The following is a 19,764-nucleotide window of genomic DNA, read 5'->3' as shown; positions in this document are numbered from 1 at the left end:
AGAGTAAAAATGTATGCAAAAATCCTCCTCCCTTTTACAAAAGATTGAGAATATTGTTTTCCTGGCAGCAAGTGAAATATTGAACTATCGATATTTTACACCCTTTAGGTCTGAAGATATTAGGTTAGTCACAGGTTTATTCTGTAATTATGAGTTTTAAAACACTTTTGTGCTATTTCAAAGATACACTAGTTCTTTTTAAAAAGCAGTAGCATAAAGTGATGAATATGGAAAACAGCAGACCTCGTCAAAAATATTTGAAGGCACAACCCTTTAAAGAAATATCTATACTCAAGTATCAACATTAATCAGGGGAGAAACTAAACATTTTTTCCTAATTGACATGTACTGATACAAAAATAAATGTGACCAGTTGATTCATGTGAAGATCAACCACACATAGCAATTCTGCCTAATTTGTTTGATTTTCAGAAACCAACACTAATTTTCAGACCTCAGGCTAGCAAGATACGTATGAAAGCTGGCTCAGTGAAAACCTCACACAGAAAACAAGTTTTAAAACAGAAGTGAATGTTTCATTATTTTTGTACCTTATAAGGTACAAGAGATGACAGATAAATTTTATCTTTCTTCCTTTGAATATACTGCAAATCCTCCTATGAAAAATTTATTCATAAAAACAAAGAATAGCATGAATTATATTTTCTTTCACAACACAAGTTATCATCTAATAGAAGAAAAGATTACCTAGCTTTGTGATAACTGTAAACTCAATAAGGACAAAAGAAATATTTAAAACATAAGTTGAGACAAAGTAATGAAAGTTTCTTGGGTCAACTGGAGAAATTAGTCATATGTATGGTACATAAAATGATGGAAAGAGAGAGGTGAAGAAAAAAATAGAAACAGCATCTGATCATGTATGAGAACTGTCTGCTCAAATTATGATGAGGAATAAAATAAAAACTGCCAAAGGAAGAAAATGGATAAAATGTGGTTTTGAAAGAAAGCATCTGGGGAATGATTAAAGGAGAAAAGAAACAATAGTTTGCTTTTAAGGATCTAAAAGAAATTGGGTATTCCTTGCCTTAAAAACATATATATATATAAAATAGAGACATAAGGAAAGTCTATCATCTTGGCTAAAGCTTTAATATAATGTCTCTCCAAAGCATTTTAAATCTAAAAGTCAATATTCTTAAGCTCTTGATAATATACCAGAAGAGTATACTTTATTTTTTAAAACTATAAGTGATTTGTGAACTCCCTAAGCCATGAGAGGATGGTGCAAAACCTTCTTTTTAGCTATCTAAATAGAAGCTAGGGCTACTTTTATTTCATATTGTTATTCTACTCAGATATTCTTCCAATCACAGCACCCAAATTGTACTAATAATTTGCCAGTCTATTCTCTATGTGCTTATAAAAATGTAAAGTGGAAGTTATAAATTTTATTCTTTATCAGTAGCAGCAATTGCTGACAATGCTATCTTGCCGGTATGACCATGGCTCTTTTCTCCTACTTAGTCCCAAGCATTAACTTAGCTCTTATAAAACTATTTTGGGGGATGTACTTAAAGGAAATGATAAGGGAGAAGGTGCATAAAGTAATACTTGAGAATCAACCTTCTGCTATAAGAGGATTAAAAGTTATTTGCCAGTGTCTCATATCATGATTTGTGCATATCTTAAAACAGACAAAAGACAAAAAAAAAAAAAAAAAAAAGGTAGACATTTCTAGCCATTTCTGTTTAGTGTTAGCTCATGTAAATAAGGAATTTCATACATACAAGAATTATTTGATTCTGAAGAAGTAAAAAAATAAGTTAATGATTTTCCTCTTGAATATCTTTATGCCTTCATATATATGTGTATGTATATATATAAAATGGTCAATTGAACATGTATATAGATATTTGTATATACACACATATATATATTCAAAAGGAAAAAAATTAAATAAATGAAAGTTTGTTTTAAGGAGAAGACTGCCTAAAATGGAGGTCAAATTTTCCTTTTAAAACTATTTGCAAGTAATTTACAAATGTCTTGAAAGGGAAAGTACTGCTGAATGACTTAAAGTCTTCATTTTATCAGAAAAACAGGAATATATAAGCTGCTTCGCATAATAAACCAGTACTACAGGGTAATTAAACAAAAAAATGAAAAATAAAAAAAAAAAATAAAAGAAGCCATACCAAACCAAACTTTTACTTTCTGGCTGAGGTATATACCTTTTCAGTTTTTTAAATCTCTGACAGAAAACAGAGATGACTTTAGAATTTTTGTAATAGCTGGTTTATTAGAATTAAATTCCTCTCTCAAAATAATTTAAATTCTTGGTCTGACATTATGAATAATCTATACAGAAAATCCTTAAAATTGGCTTGAGTTAAGCCAGATTTAAACCTGGATCTCCTTTAGCACTGCTTTTTTGGCAGTCAACTTCTTATTGTCCTTTGCTCACAAATATATAAATTACTGTAATAACCTGATACTCTTAGTTTAGTAAGTTATTAATATTATTATAATTTTATTCGATATGAACATTTTAGCTCTGCTTGATTAGATGAAACAGGCACACATGCTTTAGCTGAGAAATTCCATTTTCTGGTTCTATGTAAAGCAACATCTAAAGCAGCAGAGAGGGGAAACAGTTGTATTTTCCAAAATAGTTAAGTCAGACTGTTTCCTAGAGATACTTCATTTATTTTTCATCTTCAGATGCTACTGGCTATTTTTGGTAGGGCTAGACATTAATACTGACCAGTTTAGCTTTCCTGACTGTTAACAAACTATCCCGCAATGAACCTGCCTTCACGCTGCAGTCATTGTGGTGATCCTTTAACATACACATATTCTAAAATATATGCTCAAAGTAAAAAGATCCAAATTCACAAGAGTATGAAATATTTATAAAAAAATCATGCAGCAAATTGTACAAACTAGAAATAAAGAAGATTGAAATTCAGTAATAAAGGTAAGAGCAATACTTGCTCTAAATATTTAAGAAAGACCTTGGATTCCCAGAAGGTCCTGGGGATCAATTATCCTTTTCTGTTTGCAGAGAAGCTGTAGCCAGGGCTACTGCTGTGACTGGTTGGGCAATTCCATGGAGCTGCATCTTTGCAAGTTTCTTCTGTTCACATTCTGTGACCAAACGGTTCAACTCTGCTGCACTGTATCCAATAAGAGTCTTCAAGTCACAGACAAACTTGTATACAAATCTCTTGCCTTGAACTTTACAAATCATGTCCCCATCATAATAATACCTTTAAAGAGAGAAAAACATGTTAGGACTGTATAAAAAATAAAAGAATTTGGGCTTCTTATGATAACTATTCCGTAAGTAAAAACCTAGGAGGGTACTGCATACATCACAATAGCAATTAACACTGAAGTTATATAGAATATTTAATGTTATCATCCAAAGAAACTTCAAAACATTATTTATTAAAATTTCAATACTCAAGACTCTAAAATCTTATATACTAAACTTTCAAAACATATTTTCAACAATTATGATAAAACACTGATTTAAAAATAAACACAATTATTAAGACAAAACACCTTGGGAGAAGCAGTAGAACCTAAGAACAAGGCCTTTGGAGTCAGAAAGCCAAGATTCAGAACCTTGCATCTCAACTTACTACATTTGTGACCACAAGAAAGTCACATTTTCTCTAAACTTTTATTCCTCATCCAGAAAATGAGGTTAAGAACAGTACTCACCCTCACAGAATTGTTGAGGATTAAAAGGATAATCTTTGTAAAGTGCTTAGCACACAATGGCTGGCACATAGTTAGTCCTCTATAAAATATAAGCTTTGTTACTAAGTATACGTACAATATGAAAAAACTTTAATACATATATTCTACGGGTTGTTGGAATGTCCACTTCTTTTCTGTTTTGCACAAAATCCTATATAATGTAGCCAGATCTTCATCTTTATCTTTCGTACTATGTTAAAGCTTTCCCCAAATTTCAGAGACATTATCCAAGCCCAAAAGGGAGTTTTAAAAGTTTAAGTATCCTATCCCCTTACCAGTCAGCTGCCAAACAATTCGAAACAAAACAAAACAAAAAGAAGTATAAGTAAAAGGGCTAGAAGAAACAGATACAGAAATTCAGGAAAAAGGACATTATAAAGAAACAATGTTTCTAAACCTGCATAAACAGATTTGGGTAAATCACTCTAGAAGCTAGTTCATTGCTGCTTTCAATAGAGATGGAAAAAGACAAAGTTGGATTTATATTTACTTTGGAAAAGTCTTTATTTACTACTATGCACTGCTAATTCCAACAATAGGGAAAAAAAAGTAAGTCAAGCTCTCCTCTGGGCAGGCAGATTGTGAAGCCCTTATTTAAAAATTGCACTGCCCATTGACAAAAGAGCTGTTACAAAAGGAACTATTTGCAAAAGTACCAGTGATGTAAACTACCACATTTAGCAGGATTTTATTCTAAAAGTCACTCAGCTTAATCAAGAGTCCATTAGTGAAAAGACTGACCCATATACAGGAAATTATGTCATCTTTCCCTAATTCCAGAACAGCAAAAGTATAATACAGTATTTATGTTCAGTTTCACACATTGGGCAGACGCTTGTTTCCTTTTATGTCAATTACATTAATACAGAATTTGGATCTCAGCCCACAAACCACCAATTGCTTGTCATCCAATTTAAAATGCTGTAGGCATTCCAATTTTTTAAGAAAATTTCTACATTAATATGTAAGGCCATAACAAATAGGCAACTGGGAAAAAGGAAAATGGAGAAGGAAAGTGGTTTTATATTTTCAGGAGGAAAATGGAATTGGTATAAACCTGCCTCTTGGTAAGAGGTGATAAAAAAGGCAAGAATGTGCACACATACATTTTAATTTTACTTAATACTTCCTTCAGTCTAGGAGATGCATCACACAACTGTGTATAGTAGCATTCACTGCATTTGTTCCCTCCCTAAAATGAAAAAAGTAGAAAGGCACACAATACCTGTATTTTCATGGATATGATTTTTTTTTCTTCCCTCTTTTTGAAACTTGTATTTTTTAAAAAACCTTTTTTTTTTTTTTCCTTTTTGTCTTTTTTACTGACCGGTAATGGGATCGCAACCCTCGGTGTTGCGCCTGCACCACGCTCAGCCAGTGAGCAGGAACCAGTCTCCACATGGGATCCGAACCCTCGGCGGGAGCGCCGCTGCGCTCCCAAGCGGCGCACTCTCCAGTGCGCCACCGGGCCGGCCCTAAAAACCTTTTTAATTGTGAAATATATCACACAAAGGATACAAGTGAACAGCTCAGTGATTTATTAGAAAGTGAACATTCATCTGTTAACTATCACTCAAGTCAAGAAACAACAGTGTCAGCACCCAGAAGCCACTCACTCTATGCACCTTTCCAGCCATCACCCCCTGCCCCTGCTCTAAAAGGTAAACACAAGCTTGTTTCATGAAGTAATTTCACTTCTTTTCTTTATATTTTTATCACCCAAACATACATCCCTAAAAGTTGTAACTGATTTTTCCTGTTTTCTGAACTTTATTAAATGTATTCATGCAGTATATAGTCTCTTGGGTCTGTATTCTTTCACTAAACACTGTGTTTGTGAGGTTCATTCATATTGTTCGTAGCAGTAGTTCATTTTCATGGATGCACAGTATTCTCCTGTATAAGTATACCACAACTGATTTATGTGCTGTACTATTCATAGATATTTGAGTGGTTTCTGAATATTATAAATAAGTTACTGTGAGCATATATGTGTGAACACACAAGTACATTCCTGTTTAATATGTACTTAGGAGAGCAACTGGCATTTTATAATTGCATTCCTACCAAAGTGTAAAAGCATTTCCAATGTTCCATATCCTTACCAACACTTGGTACTGGCAATCTTTCTAATTTTAGCTATTCTGGAGGACGTGTTGTACCATTTTATTGTGGTTTTAAATTGCATTTCCCTGATTACTAATGAGGTTGTGCACCTTTGCATATATTCACTGGCCATTTGGATTATCTCTCACCTAAGCGACTTGTCTGTTCAAGTCTCTTATCCATTTAAAAAGATTTTCGTATTGATTTGTAAGAGTTCTTTAGATATTCCAGAGTCTTAGGTCAGATATATGTGGCTTGCCTTTCACTCTCTTAATGATGGCTTTTAATGACCAGAGGTTCTTAATTTAAATGTAGTGCAATTTATTGATCTTTTCCTTTAGGGTTTAGTCCATTTGATTCTGCTTAAACTATCTTTCCCCACCTTCCAAAGTCATGGAGGTATCTATAGATGGTTTTCTATTTTACTATTTACATTTACTAATAAGCTACGTGAAACTGATTTTTGGTATGATATGAAGAAGAGGTTAAGTTTCACTTTTCCCCCAGATGGATAGTCAATTATTCCAGCACTGCCTGATTGGAAAGTAGGTCTTTTCCTCAGATGTTTCCTCCCCACTGCCATTTCTTTAAATCAATTGCTTATATACTCTTGGTTCTATTTAGGCTCCCTAGTCTACTCTATGGCCTATCCTTGAGCAAATAGAGTACTGTCTTATTATTGCAACTTCAGAGGCAGTCTCAAAATCATATAGAGCAAGTTTTTCCATTTTGCTAATTTTCTTCAGATGTCCTATCATGGTACTTTATAGTCCCACATAAATTTTATAATTATCTTGTCAAGTTCTTCAAAAAAACCCCCTACAACCCCCCCCCCCCCCCAGATTTTGCTTGTTGTTGCATTAAAACTTAGATCTGGGGAGAACTGATATCTTAATGATTAATTTTAATAATTTACCTGTAATTTTGAAGGAACTTGTATGTACACAATCTGTATCAACTGTCAAAATGGTAGTTTTAATTCTGATTATATAGAACAAATCTTCGGATAGTTGGCAAAATGTCTGAGACAACAGGTGATAAGCACATTGAAAACAAAGCATTTAAGTTACTTATAAACTCCAAGGGCAACAAAAGGCCATTCAGGAAAAGGAAAATAATCATGGCAAACTATTTAATAGTACTTACATGGTCATGATCCAGTAACAATGAATACTGATCTAACCAAAATTTCCATATAATTATACTGGGATAAGAGGATGGAAATGGTGCATGTATGTGTGTCTGTGTGTAGTGTGGAGAGCTAAATCATAATCTCTCAGTGTGAAATTCACAGAAAATGGCAAAGTGAAACATGAAGCAGCAGTAAAAGTCATGTTATTTAGAAATACAGAGGTAAGGGCCGGCCCGTGGCTCACTCGGGAGAGTGTGGTGCTGATAACACCAAGGCCACGGGTTTGGGTCCCATATAGGGATGGCCAGTTAGCTCACTGGGTGAGCATGGTGCTGACAACACCAAGTCAAGGGTTAAGATCCCCTTACCGGTCATCTTTTAAAAAAAAAAAAAAAAAAGAAATACAGAGGTAAATTGTAGAATTACTTTACTACACTCTCCCCCCAAATTAGAATTCCATGATATTCCTATATATCCTCTTTCTCAGATACTTAAATGCAACATACTGAATTTCCATCACTGTAGTAAGCATATTATGTCAACAAATTTCATACTACCTATGGGAAATTACAAATAATTTTATTCTCCATTTTTTATTCTATTCCAATTTTATGAATGCAATGCTTGGATATCCAGACTTAGGGAGATTGTGGGAGAAGAAAAACAGGTCAATATTTTGCATCTACTGTAAATGTAAAAACATAAGATGGTATCTACACTTTTGCTAAAATTTATACTTGCTCAATTTACCCATGCAAATGAAAGCATTTTCATGTTATGCAAATGATAAAAACCTTAAATATTAAAATATTAGTTTTAAAAAGAGTACTATATAATTTTAAATCAGATAAAGACAAATAATGTTATAAAACTAAGATCATTAGAATGATCTAATAAATCATTTTAAAAAACTGTATGTACCTCAAAATTATTAATAACATCTTTTGGAAAAGATCATTTTTAATATAATACATATGAAAATTTTAGTTTTTAAATATAAAGAAAATAACAGCTTATGAACAAGTATTTTAATATCGTTACACAACAATGTTTACAACTAGAATAAAGCTATTTCTAAAAAATGCTTGATGTTAGGGGAAAAAAACAGTAATAAATGCTTACCTTAATGCACGACTGAGTTTCTCATAGTTCATTGTAGGCTTATTTTTACGTTGTCCCCATTTCTGTGCAACCAGTTCAGGCTGATTTAGCTTAAACTCGCCTTCGTCACCAACCCAAGAAATACAGTCTCGAGCATCCTTGTCAGTAAGAAGTTCTAGCAAAAACTGCCATAGTTGGATTTGGCCATTGTTTCCTAAATTGACAGGAGGGACAAACATTGTCCATAGTGTTACAGATTAACACAGGACAAAGGCAATACACAAGTCCCTTGGTGTGTAACTCAGACACGGCAAAAACAAATTTTTTTAGACAAATGCTGTCAAAATATTGCCAGAGCAATAGTCCATATTCGCAATTTCAAACAGTGAAACAAAACAAAATATCCCTAATTTGACAAATTTTATAAATACCAGATAATGCAAAAATACCTGTTCTATTCCCAGGTGAGCTTCTATCTTCTCCTGAAATCCTTGGAGCTCTTTGTACTTTAGCTGCCTTTGCACTACTGTTAGTTGGTGTAGCAGACTGCACTGATGCTGGAATAATTTGCACAGCTGCAAAGACAAGGGAAAAAATTTTTTTCTTCCAATGCAAGCATTGAAAATAATTACTAAAAGACATTAAATGCAATTGGTTTAACAACTGCCCCTCTAATTACCTAAAGAAAAGACATCATTACAAAAAGGTGTTAATCCAAAACAGTTTCAAACAAAATCACAAGGAAGTTCAGAGGATAAAGTATGATGTCTGCATTACGGTTTGTAAATCTTAGTGAATGAGAGTTGTTCTCCTTGTTTTGAAATAATAACTTAGTGGTGCATCTACACTAGATGAAGAGATATAATATAAAAACATTTGTTCATAAAAAATGGTTTACCAAATGCTGGAGAAAATGTGGACAAATGAGAACTCACATTCCACTACTGATGGGAGTACACACTCATACCACCACTTTAAGAAAAACTTCGGCACTGCCTATTAAAGTTGAAAGGGTAGAAACCCTAAGATGCCAAAACTAGAGAATTTCATACACATTCTTACAAATACTCATTCAATGATGTTCGCAGCATTTTAAAAACACTACATGGCAATGAAAATGAATGAAATCCAGCTGTAAGTATCAACATGGGTATCATAAGTTATAAAAGGGTATGCATAGTATATTACCATTTTACCCAAATGTTTAAACATGTGCAAAACAATGCTATAAAGTGTTTACAGTTACATAGTTGGTAATAATATAAAATACACAGAGAATAATAAACATCAAATTCAGGATACTCATTTCTCTGGTTGGAGAGAGAAAAGTGGGATCTACAACAGGTAGACTTGATATATGAAGTATTATTTCTTATGGTGTACACAGGTGTTAGTTATAGTGTTCACAAAAGATTTTCTTAAAAGTTTTCCTTTTTACTATCTTGCAGTATCAAATAAAGAAACATTTCTATTAAAAAATGGGCAAATATTGTGGGCAGGAATACTCACGTTGGTCAATCGTAACTATCTCATTCATCTGTTGTTCTTGGCTTGCCAATACATCTGAAGAACACATAGAAAATGTTTTGTTTTCATTTAAAGCTAGAAATACAAACCCAAATCCAGTAAAACTCATCTTAATAAACACGATCCTTTTAAAGGGAACTCTACAGTTAAAACCCAAACCAACCCACCAAACAAAAAGGCAAAACATTAAACAATTGAAATCTATTGGCATAACTTTAAAACACTAAAATTATTTAGAGAAACATTCTGCATTGAAAAGGGATGATCTGTTATAACATCCACTTTTGAATAAAACTGCTTTAACTTTATAATGCTCCTACTTAAAGACTGCTAAATATTCAATAAAACTGTAGCTGCCCTTAATGTTGCAATTAGACTAAATAATTAAACATGTCTACAAATACAGTTGTCAACAAAAGTTTCATTTATAAAAGGTCTTACATAACCCTTTACAGAACTATTCATTAGTTGCCTGTTGCTATTCTCTCCTCAAACTATTCTTTACCTCTCAAACAATACTTATACTTCCCACTCTTCATTTTTTCATTCTGTTTTGTGCACATCACAGACTGCATGCTTTTCTCTTGAAATTGAAACTGTACCCACCAGCAATCATTCTGGGTAGTAAGTGAGTCCTGGGGTCGGGACCCCCAAGAAAACCCTAGTAATGGTGCCATGCCAGGACCCAATTCAAGATACATAAAGCTGAAAAAAGCTGAGGAAATAAAAGTAGTCAGAATCCTGTCTATTAGCTGGGAACTTCCTTGGGGGTCCTGAGTTTAGGAGCTTAAACAATTATATGGGACTAGCTTCAGACACATCTGGGTTCGGATCTTAGTTCTCACTTACTATGTGACTTTGGTAAATTATTCAATCTCTTTGAACAATACTTTTGTTATATTGAATGAGATACCCACACCTACCACCTCATGAGGTTATGAGGATTAAAGGAAAATGTTTTTAAGTACAATGCCTGAAACATAGTTACCTTTTCAGTAAAATGAAGATGTTACTGTTTGGATAAAAGGAGTCTAGATATGACTCCTAGTTCTGAGCATTCTCCCCCCGATCTGTTGTCTCTCTTGAAGAAAAATTCATGTCTTATGCTTGTGGTAGATTATCCCCAGAATTTTATAAAAGTACCCCAAAGAGGCAAAGTGCTACTGAAATAATCCCATTTGTGACTAAATGAATGAAGGTGCCCTATCCTCAAAAGATGCAAAACAGAAGGTTACCATTACACAGCATAGGCATGACCTGTGGAATATACTATAAAGCAAATGTACCTCACAGGGCCTGGTTTTCCAAAGCCTTGCAGTTTCAAATATTGACCTTGCAGAGGACTGGAAATTTTCCTCAGGCTATAAAGTCTCTGGTGTAAGATAAAGATTTGTAACACAGCAAGGTTGCTGGCTCAAGGACAGACTAGTTACTGATTGTATGTAAAGATACTGAGAAATTGCTGTTAAGAAGGAATGTTTGCTAAGATCAAGCTTTTGTTGATAGCCTTACTGGAATGTCATCTGGTTTGTTTCACTGAAAGTTACCAGCCTATATTGTTAAACTATAATCCCACCTATGTTCTCTTCCTGTAACATCCTGGTCTGGAAAATAAATGCAGGAAGAGAACCTCAATTCGGGGTTAATTTCCCAAGGAAGTGATACCTCTCACTTGAGTGTTCCCAAGGGAAGTTAACTGCTTTGAGCTCTCTCACTGCTCAGAAGAGATGGGCTTTGAGTAATCCTTTGCATCTCCGTCACCAAGGGGAAGCGGGGTGACAAATCCGTGGGGGGTGAAGCAACAATGACCAACCTGTAAAATCAGCTTCTAATCTCTGATTCTTAGACTGGAGTTTGGTATGTTTCCTGGGAACTCTCATGATAGAAGGCAGAACAGAGAAAAAGAGGGGTTTTTGAAGCTTGGTTCGAGACCATACAGGTGCTCTGATGATCACATCCCCCCTAAGTCCCCAATCCCAGCCATGCACGAAGGAAGCAGAGTCCTAAGAGGCAAAACCCTGGGGGATATGGAGGTATTTGATATGAAACATTAGATACTAGATGTAGATGAAGCAATTCTTTTTCCTAAAGAAAACCCTTAGCAAACTGAGACCTTTGCCTTTGGTGACAGGAGACAGATATTTATACCAAGAAACACACTGCAGAACTGGCAATACTAGAACATTTCCCAATTATCCTTCCCCTGTATAGTAGGACTTGGATGAAATTTCAACATAAGGGGAACTGCAGGCAGATGGTGGCTCAGGGGGGTAACCTAAATACAAATATCTGAAGAAGCTCTACCTCTTCAGTATGGCTTCTCCTTGAGAGATCACTGAGGATGAACAGATAACAGAGGCTGAGTTAATAACAGTTCTGTCCCAGGAATTAGTGCCTTTCATAGATATGCTGTAGACTTCTCTCTACAAGAGGGACCAGAGTACTGGATTGTGATCAAACGACCACAAAATGCTTCTGTTCTGAGAAGTGAGACTTGTGAATTATAGAAAATCTGCCATCATCCTGTCCATCCCCACTTTATCAACTGAGCATTAGATTCCCAAACCAGATGGAATTTCCCTGCCAGGGCACAACAAGGAACCATGATTAGATAAGCAAGGAATTCCCCAAGACACTTATCTAGGCTGTGGGGTTTTGCTGCTTTTGAATACAAAGCAACAATTCTAGAGCAAAGCTTTTCTGAGGAAGACTCATCCTACTGCACAGAAATGGAAAGATATACAAGACTCCTTTGCTTTCTGTACTAGGAAAAGTCTATGAAAGAGCTTTAGAGTCTGAGAAGCACTAGGAAAACCAGAAAGAGACAACCACAACAAAGAGCTGGCCAAGGAGAGACTAGGAAAACTATGAATTTGGAAAAAACTAAAGAGTAGTCTAAGCACTATTACTGTTGTATTCTTGAGAATTCCTATAAGAAAATGTTTCAGTAAACATGAATCACATATTAAGAATCTGAAACAATCCACCTTATTCACCTGTAAAGCTCTGCCGAGAAAAAACCCTGTGAAATCAAGGACAACCTCCAACCAAGACATTCAACTTATTTATCTAGTAAGAATTGGAACTGGAAATGCAATGAATGTAGTAGCTTTTAGTGCCGTAGATACTTAAAAAAGAAAGAAAGAAAGAAAGAAAAAAAAATATATAAAGAATCCATACAAAACTATAGATATAAATAATGAAGAAAATCTTTTCTCCAGAGCTTATTTCTTACTCAACAGCAGAGAAAATACCTTGGATGAAAATTCTAAGCATTAAATTATTGTGGAAAATCCCTCCACCAGAGCTCTCTTTGTATTGGGCACATAGTAGAACAAAATGCTACTGGTTACATTTTCATTCACAATTGTTAGAAAGGCAAAGTCAAGTGTGTCCTAATCATGCATTCTGAAAAAATTTGAGTCTGGCTAGTATTTCTGATATAAAACAGTGTCAGAGAATAGGATGCTGCTAACATGTATTAACAGATGTTTTAATAGTCACTGAAATATAAGATGGATTAAAATTCAAACAAAATAAAATACATTTATTTGCGTTCTTTCTGTCAGACAGCCAGTTTCTAATTTATTTACATACTCCCTTAATAATGTCTGTGGAGCATAAGTTTTAAGTGGAAACACTTATAACCATAGGTTTCCATTCAAGATGGTGAGCTGCATACTTCTCCTTTCCCTCTTAAGACCATATTCAATTAACAGTAAAGAAATTAAAAAAAGATTTAATCCCACTAATAACGAAGAGAATGGGAATGAAGGCACCTGTGAACAAATGATCTTAAATTTCTAGAAGATGAGCAGTAAATGGAAGAACTGACTGATGAAACAGAAGACAACGACTAGAATACATAGGAGGGCTAAGTGTAGGGCACAGTATCTGATTTAAGAACTTGGATTCTGGTGTTAGCCTGGGTTTGAATCCTGACTTTGCCACTCCCTAGCTCTGTTATCTTGTGGGGCTCTAGAAGCCTTGCTTTCCTACCTAAAAAATAAGAAAAGTAATGATTTGTGACATTATTATAAGGACTAAAAAAGATAATAGATATAGGGCTCTCAACACAGTCTTATAAAGCTAACAAATGTTAATTATTGCTTAATAATTATTTGCATATTAATTATTAATTGCCTATTATTATTCATCAACAACTAAGATGAAAACAAAGTTATAAAGCAATAAAATTAAACTTAAGTTACAATGTAAAGAGGTAATTACTCCAATTTTATACATTTTCGAAGAAGTTCCAGATGACTCCAGAGAATTTCTCCTCGAGGAACTCGCTGAAAAAAATCTTCTTGGTTGAGACTACATAATTCTCTTCCCGAAATGTTGAGTGTGGTGAGGTCTATATCGGTCATGCTGAATTCCTTCATCACCCAAACCACCCAGTGTAGGACTTGGTCTGTGGACCACTGTATAGGATCTAGAAGGAAAAATACTACCTTTAGTCTAATTCCATCTTAGATATTACATAAGTTTATCGTTAATCTGTGAATACATTCACATACACACATGCACACACACACACACACACACAGATAAAATCCACATAAATCTGTGATAGATATTTCCCCCCCAAATTGTGAAGTAAACTCATCATATAAAGTAAAATAATTTTTATGCTATATTTTATCCTCCGCTGCTTTTCAATTTCTTAATTTAAATTTCTGATGGAGTCACTTGGCCCCACATCAGTTAGTCTGGAATTTTATCAAGAAAAACAAAATGCAAAATTGTTCTCCAGTGGGCCAAATGTAAAAATAAAATATGTGATTATCCTGGAGAAAAGAAAATAAATTATCCAAGTTTAAAAAATTATTTTATAGAAATGAGAATGAACAAAAAAGAATAAAAGTGAAAATAAATAAATAACAAAAAGAAAAAGAAAAAAATATTTTACAGCAGTGTCTTATTTGGTACGTTGAAAAAAACTATAAGAAGATTCTAGCGAGCCAGTCTTATTCTCCTAAATGTGAACAATGTACTCTTTCCTCCCTGTAAAAAACTGTTGCTTCTGCATTTACCCGTATAATGGCACTTACAATACAACATGCTGCCTGTTTATTCAATTATCTCCTGACAAGATGTTATGGTCTTAAATACAAAGACCATGTCTTGTAAATTATTCTATCTTCAGAGCCTACCACGGTGTCTTGAACATAGATGTGCTGAATTTTTAATGGTATATCCAAATAATTTAATTTTCCCCATCATTTTTTATCTGATTAAATTAACAAATGAAAAAGATGGCCAACATCAATATTACATCACTGAATCTCTGACACCTAATAGAGCATTCTACCTGTGGAAATTTAATAAATACTAGCTGAATTAATTTTGGCACTGTATTCCTGCTTTAGGATGATAATCTATTTAAACAGTATTGGTTATATTCCTAATAAATGAATGCTAGACAATACAAAAGTAAGTGGAAAAAATAGCATTTAGGTACGTATCAATGGCCACTTTACAGTGAAAATGAGTTAAACATAAGAATACAGTATCAACAGCCATTGAATACTTTTTTCTTAAATTTTTCCACAAAGAAGTTAAAAGGGAGGAGGATTCTAGGAAGACAGTTTTTAAATTTCTTTGAATGCATACATAAAAACAGAAAAATCAACTAGAGAACAAAACCCAAAACCCAAAAGCCCATGGACATTTGTTTACAATAAAGCCAGGTGATAAGTTAATCCCCATGGACCCCAAAATATATGTGGGTGAAGACCAAGCAATATCAGCCACAGACTTCCATGGTTCTCAGTATCTGTACAAGAGAAAGCAAAAGGAAGCAAAGGGATATCTGCTCCATTCTGAGCATAAGAAGACCTGAACACAGCCAAGAAGTATTCATTGAAAGCACAACAGGCCAAGCTGAAAGCAACAGCTTAAAAGTGGTCTTGCCCAATCCAACAGCAGCTGAGTGCAGGGTCCATGGGAAGGTTTAAAGGAGTGGAGCAGTATGGCACCTGGGAGTTTTCAAACTTAGCCAAGGATCACTTCCAGGACGGTTGTTCACAATAAGGAGAAACTGGCAGGAGTGAAATCAAGTGTGAGCAGCAGAGGGACACCAAGGAAAAGAAAAGAGAAGGCCTAAATAAAAGTGGAGTAAGGGGACAAGGCCTGAGAAAGCAGGCTGCCCTACTTTTGAATACTTCTTAAAAACAACAAAAGAGGGAGGATTTCTGTTAAGTTACAAAAGGTATCCTGACCCACACCTCCCTTTAAAAGTCCAAGAAAGCTTACTTTACATAAAAATGAACAAAAAAGTATCATGATCAAAAAAGTTAGGACAAAATATAATTAGTCTGATTTGTTTTCTCAAATAACATCAGGACTTCTGGTTTAGCATAACTAATTGTCCATGCATGTTCTGCCTCTTTTCTCTAAGACCCTCGTAAAATGATAGCAAACAAATTTTTAAAAGATGAAAAATCATAGAAACATGAGTACAAAGTGACAAACAAGGGTGGGAGATTCAACTAATTTTTTGAAGACAATAAGCAGAGTGATAAACAATTTAGCAGAGTAGGAGAAACTATGACCTAAAACGTCCGCCAAGGAGGATACCAATAAGTGGGAGAATTTTTACCTGCAGAACCCCCTTTACTGGCTCAGGTAATGGTGGCAGAAGAGGCTTAAAGCTGAAAATGAGGGGACTGATTTAAAGTATATAGTGCGCTTAGAACCTTGAGTGCCTCTCGGTCATTCCTGGGGGCCAGCTGAATGGGAGCATCCCACACATTGTGCACACCAGGAACACTTTAGATAGGGAGAGACATGAAGTAGATACTGGAAGAACACTTCCCACTCATAAAAGTCTACAAACTAAAGAGTGAGGCCCTCTCAACCTACTTCCTGTCTCACTTCCTTTTCCACTTCCAGAAGGTAGTATTCATATACACATCAATCCCAAATGCCCACCCCAATCTTCTACTCCAGACAGGTGTTTGGCCAATTCTCCAGAGATGATGAAGAGACCCAGCAAAAAGATCTACACATACTGACACATTTGAAAATCTACTAATGTGTAGATTTTAGCAGCGTATAGTCAACAAATCCTTCAGAACTTCAAACCAATTCTGTTTAAAGTTTTAACTGAATTGTAAACAGACTGGCAAAATAATCAGATATTTGAGAGTGACTAAAAAACAAACCGTTAACCAAACAAAATAAACAGAAAAACAGAGGAAGCAGAAATTGTGCAATAACAAATTAAAACCATTATAATCAACATACACAGAGAGATAAGAGAAAACATGATATCCATAATCAGAATGCTATGTAAAGAAACTAACAAAAATAAAAGCCTTTGTAAATTAAGACTAAAAATCAGATAGGTTGTAACATAAAGACATGAAAATTTGGCAGAAAGTAGTACAAATAGATAAGAAGATGAAAAATAGGGAAGAAAAAAGATGTAGAGGATCAATGCAGGCATTCCAGAAAAAAGAACACAGAAACACAGAAGGCAATTATCTCCTACCTGTAGGAGAAAATGAGAGAACAATGAGTAAATGAGAGAATAAAACTAAGGAAAAGGAAAATATGAGATCCAGGAAAATGGGGGATCCAATACTACGGAGAAGTAAAGGACAGCTCTGCAGCAGATCTAGAAAAGACCCAATCCAGATATACTTGAGAATTTGGGAAAAACTAACAACAGGTACAAAACAGATGAATGGAAACAGGAGAAAGTAAGTTTTGGTATATACAGAAGCCTATACACCTTAAAAAACAAGACAACTTTGAACTTCAAGAAAATTAAAAGCTGTATAAACATAATTGTATTCATACAAAAAAATAACAAAAAAATGCACATTCATAAGGCACAATGACTAGTGATTTTTTTAAAAGTTATATAATAATATTAACAAAATGGGGAAAGGTCAGGTTTTATTTTGTTCTGTAGGGAAGAGAAGTGTAAGAGAACTAAACCATATCTACTATAACAAGAAGTCAATGATTAAAAGCAGTAAAGCATAAAGTGATTGCACCTGGGGAGCAGGAGTGACGCTAGAAAAGCTGTTAGAGAACTACTGTTTGCTGTAAGACTTTTTTTTTCTTTCTTTAAACCAAACTTAAAAGATATACAATAAATGATACTGCTTACCCATGGGGGGCTGAGAAGGAGCTATGGAATTGGATAGTGAGTTTGATATAAATGAACTGTATCTGTAATACTTTGTGTGAATATATGAGGGATCTCCAAAACGTTCATGGAAAGATTCATATTATCTTTTTATTCCATTTTCCCAAGAACTTTTTGAAGTACCCTTACATAATATTTTTAAATGTTAATATCTGACAATCCTGGGAACGAAAAATATGAATGTCTTTTTTTCATTACTCAAACAAGTGCAAGAAAAAATAAAAATGAATAATCTCAGCACATCTATCTTTTCAATATTCTTATTTAATAAAGGACAAGAATAAATATTTTGACTTTGATTTTACTTTTAGTTAGTTTTAACATTCCCTATAGCCCATCATTTTTTTCAGCTAGACTTCTAACTACCACAGAAAAATAGAATTAAAAGATAATATGCCTCTTTCCATGACTTTTTTTTTTTTTTTTTTGGCAGCTGGCCAGTATGGGGATCCGAATCATGAACTTTTTTTTTTTTTTTTTGTCTTTTGTATTTTTTCCATGTCCGGCAACGGGTCGCAACCCTCAGTGTTGCCCCCGTACTGGACCGGGGACCGGCAATGGGATTGCAACCCTCGGCGTTGCTCCCGCGCCTCGCTCAGCCAGTGAGCAGGAACCGGTCTGTATGTGGGATCCGAACCCTCGGGCGGGAGCGCCGCTGCACTTCCCAAGCGGCGCACTTATCCAGTGCGCCACCGGGCCGGCCCCCGAATCATGAACTTTTTGAAGAACCTTCATATTTGTTTCTCCAGTACTCTTTCCCACCTGCCCCCAAAGAAAGTTTATATTTTGTCCATTTCTCTTTTTTTAAAAAAATTTTTTATTGAATCAAAATTGATTATACATATTTCTGGGGGGTTCAATGCTGAGAGATGTTGATCAAATCAATACTACTAGCACATATATTGGTACAAATTGTACTTATTCTTTACGCCCCTTGCCCAATCTCTCCCCATCACCCCCCCCCCAATTACGCTAGATTTCTTTTCTCTTTCTGAAAGAATAATGGTTACTCTGTTGATCTGTTGCCTAGACGATCTGTCCAATGCTGAGAAGCATGATCAGGTCCCCCAACATTATTGTAGAGCAGATGCTTCTTCTGTCACTCTGGAATGGGCTTTGTGGAGAGAAACATCCTCTTCTTTATCTCTGCTGGTGACTCTCCTTGTGTCAATGCCCTCCAGTGGCTGGCAGACCATCTGTGTGGTGGTTGTGGTGTCTAGCTGCTTTTGCAGCAGCCATGGTTATTGTGGTGGCCATGGTGGGCCACCCACACGGAGGTGGTCTTTTTGGCATGCTCCTTGGCACTGGCGGTATGCCTGGTTGTGGTGGTGGTGGGGTGTCTGGTCCCCGACTCCATGCCTTACATCCCTGGGCGGGCTGAGGCACTGATGGTGTCTCTGAGTGGGAACTAATTTTTGTGCTTTGCTTAAGTAAAGTGGGGGAACTTCCTGTTGGGATGAGTACTTGAGCTCTGTGGTTGAGCTAAATTGCTGTTTTGCTGCTGCTTCCCTAGGAAAGGCTTTTTGTACAGCTCAGGTTATAATGGTTGACTTTGTAGGTACTTCCAGCTCTCCAGAGACTTGGTGCACCTGGGTTGTGTAGAAACTGATCTGGGCCTGAGAGTCTTTTCATCAAACTGCACCCCGTGCAATTCTATATTCCTGATCAGTCTCCTTTGAGTGGTCCTATGCCTACTGGGATGCAGATCAGCTGTCCTTGCTGTGCCCCAGTGTTCCCCCGGTGTGCCCATCTCCCCACCGCTTGTGTTGCAAACACTTCCCGTGGGATGGGCCGTGTGCCAGTCCCTCGTGATGTCTCACTGGCCTCTGAGTGGCTCCATTTTTTCAGTTGTTGTGGCTCTTTGCTCCTATGTGGGTCCACAGGAACCCTACTAGTGGTCTTGCTGGCCTGGGGGCCACAAAGGCCCTCTTCCCCCCCTGCCGCCTCCAAGCAACTCCATCCGAAGGTGCACAGATGCGGCTTTTGCCGGCTCCGGCTC

General features: G+C 35.7%; 1 protein-coding gene across 1 annotated transcript in view; it reads right to left on the bottom strand.

Moving 5' to 3' along the window:
• Window positions 1-2,243: 2,243 nt before the first annotated feature.
• The window catches only part of GABPA (GA binding protein transcription factor, alpha subunit 60kDa), a 28,936-nt gene continuing 11,415 nt past the window's right edge, over window positions 2,244-19,764 (bottom strand). Inside the window, exons 5-9 of the mRNA XM_008588754.1 lie at window positions 13,842-14,036; window positions 9,581-9,634; window positions 8,521-8,646; window positions 8,093-8,285; window positions 2,244-3,233 (exon numbers count right to left, since the gene is read on the bottom strand). Of these exons, the coding sequence (XP_008586976.1) occupies window positions 3,005-3,233; window positions 8,093-8,285; window positions 8,521-8,646; window positions 9,581-9,634; window positions 13,842-14,036 (797 nt within the window). The 3' untranslated portion in view covers window positions 2,244-3,004. The remainder of the gene's footprint in view (window positions 3,234-8,092; window positions 8,286-8,520; window positions 8,647-9,580; window positions 9,635-13,841; window positions 14,037-19,764) is intronic.

This window comes from Galeopterus variegatus, unplaced genomic scaffold (assembly GCF_000696425.1).
Source record: "Galeopterus variegatus unplaced genomic scaffold, G_variegatus-3.0.2 Scaffold5020, whole genome shotgun sequence".
Taxonomy (NCBI): Eukaryota; Metazoa; Chordata; class Mammalia; order Dermoptera; family Cynocephalidae; genus Galeopterus; species Galeopterus variegatus.
This window is presented reverse-complemented; position numbering and strand designations above follow the sequence as displayed.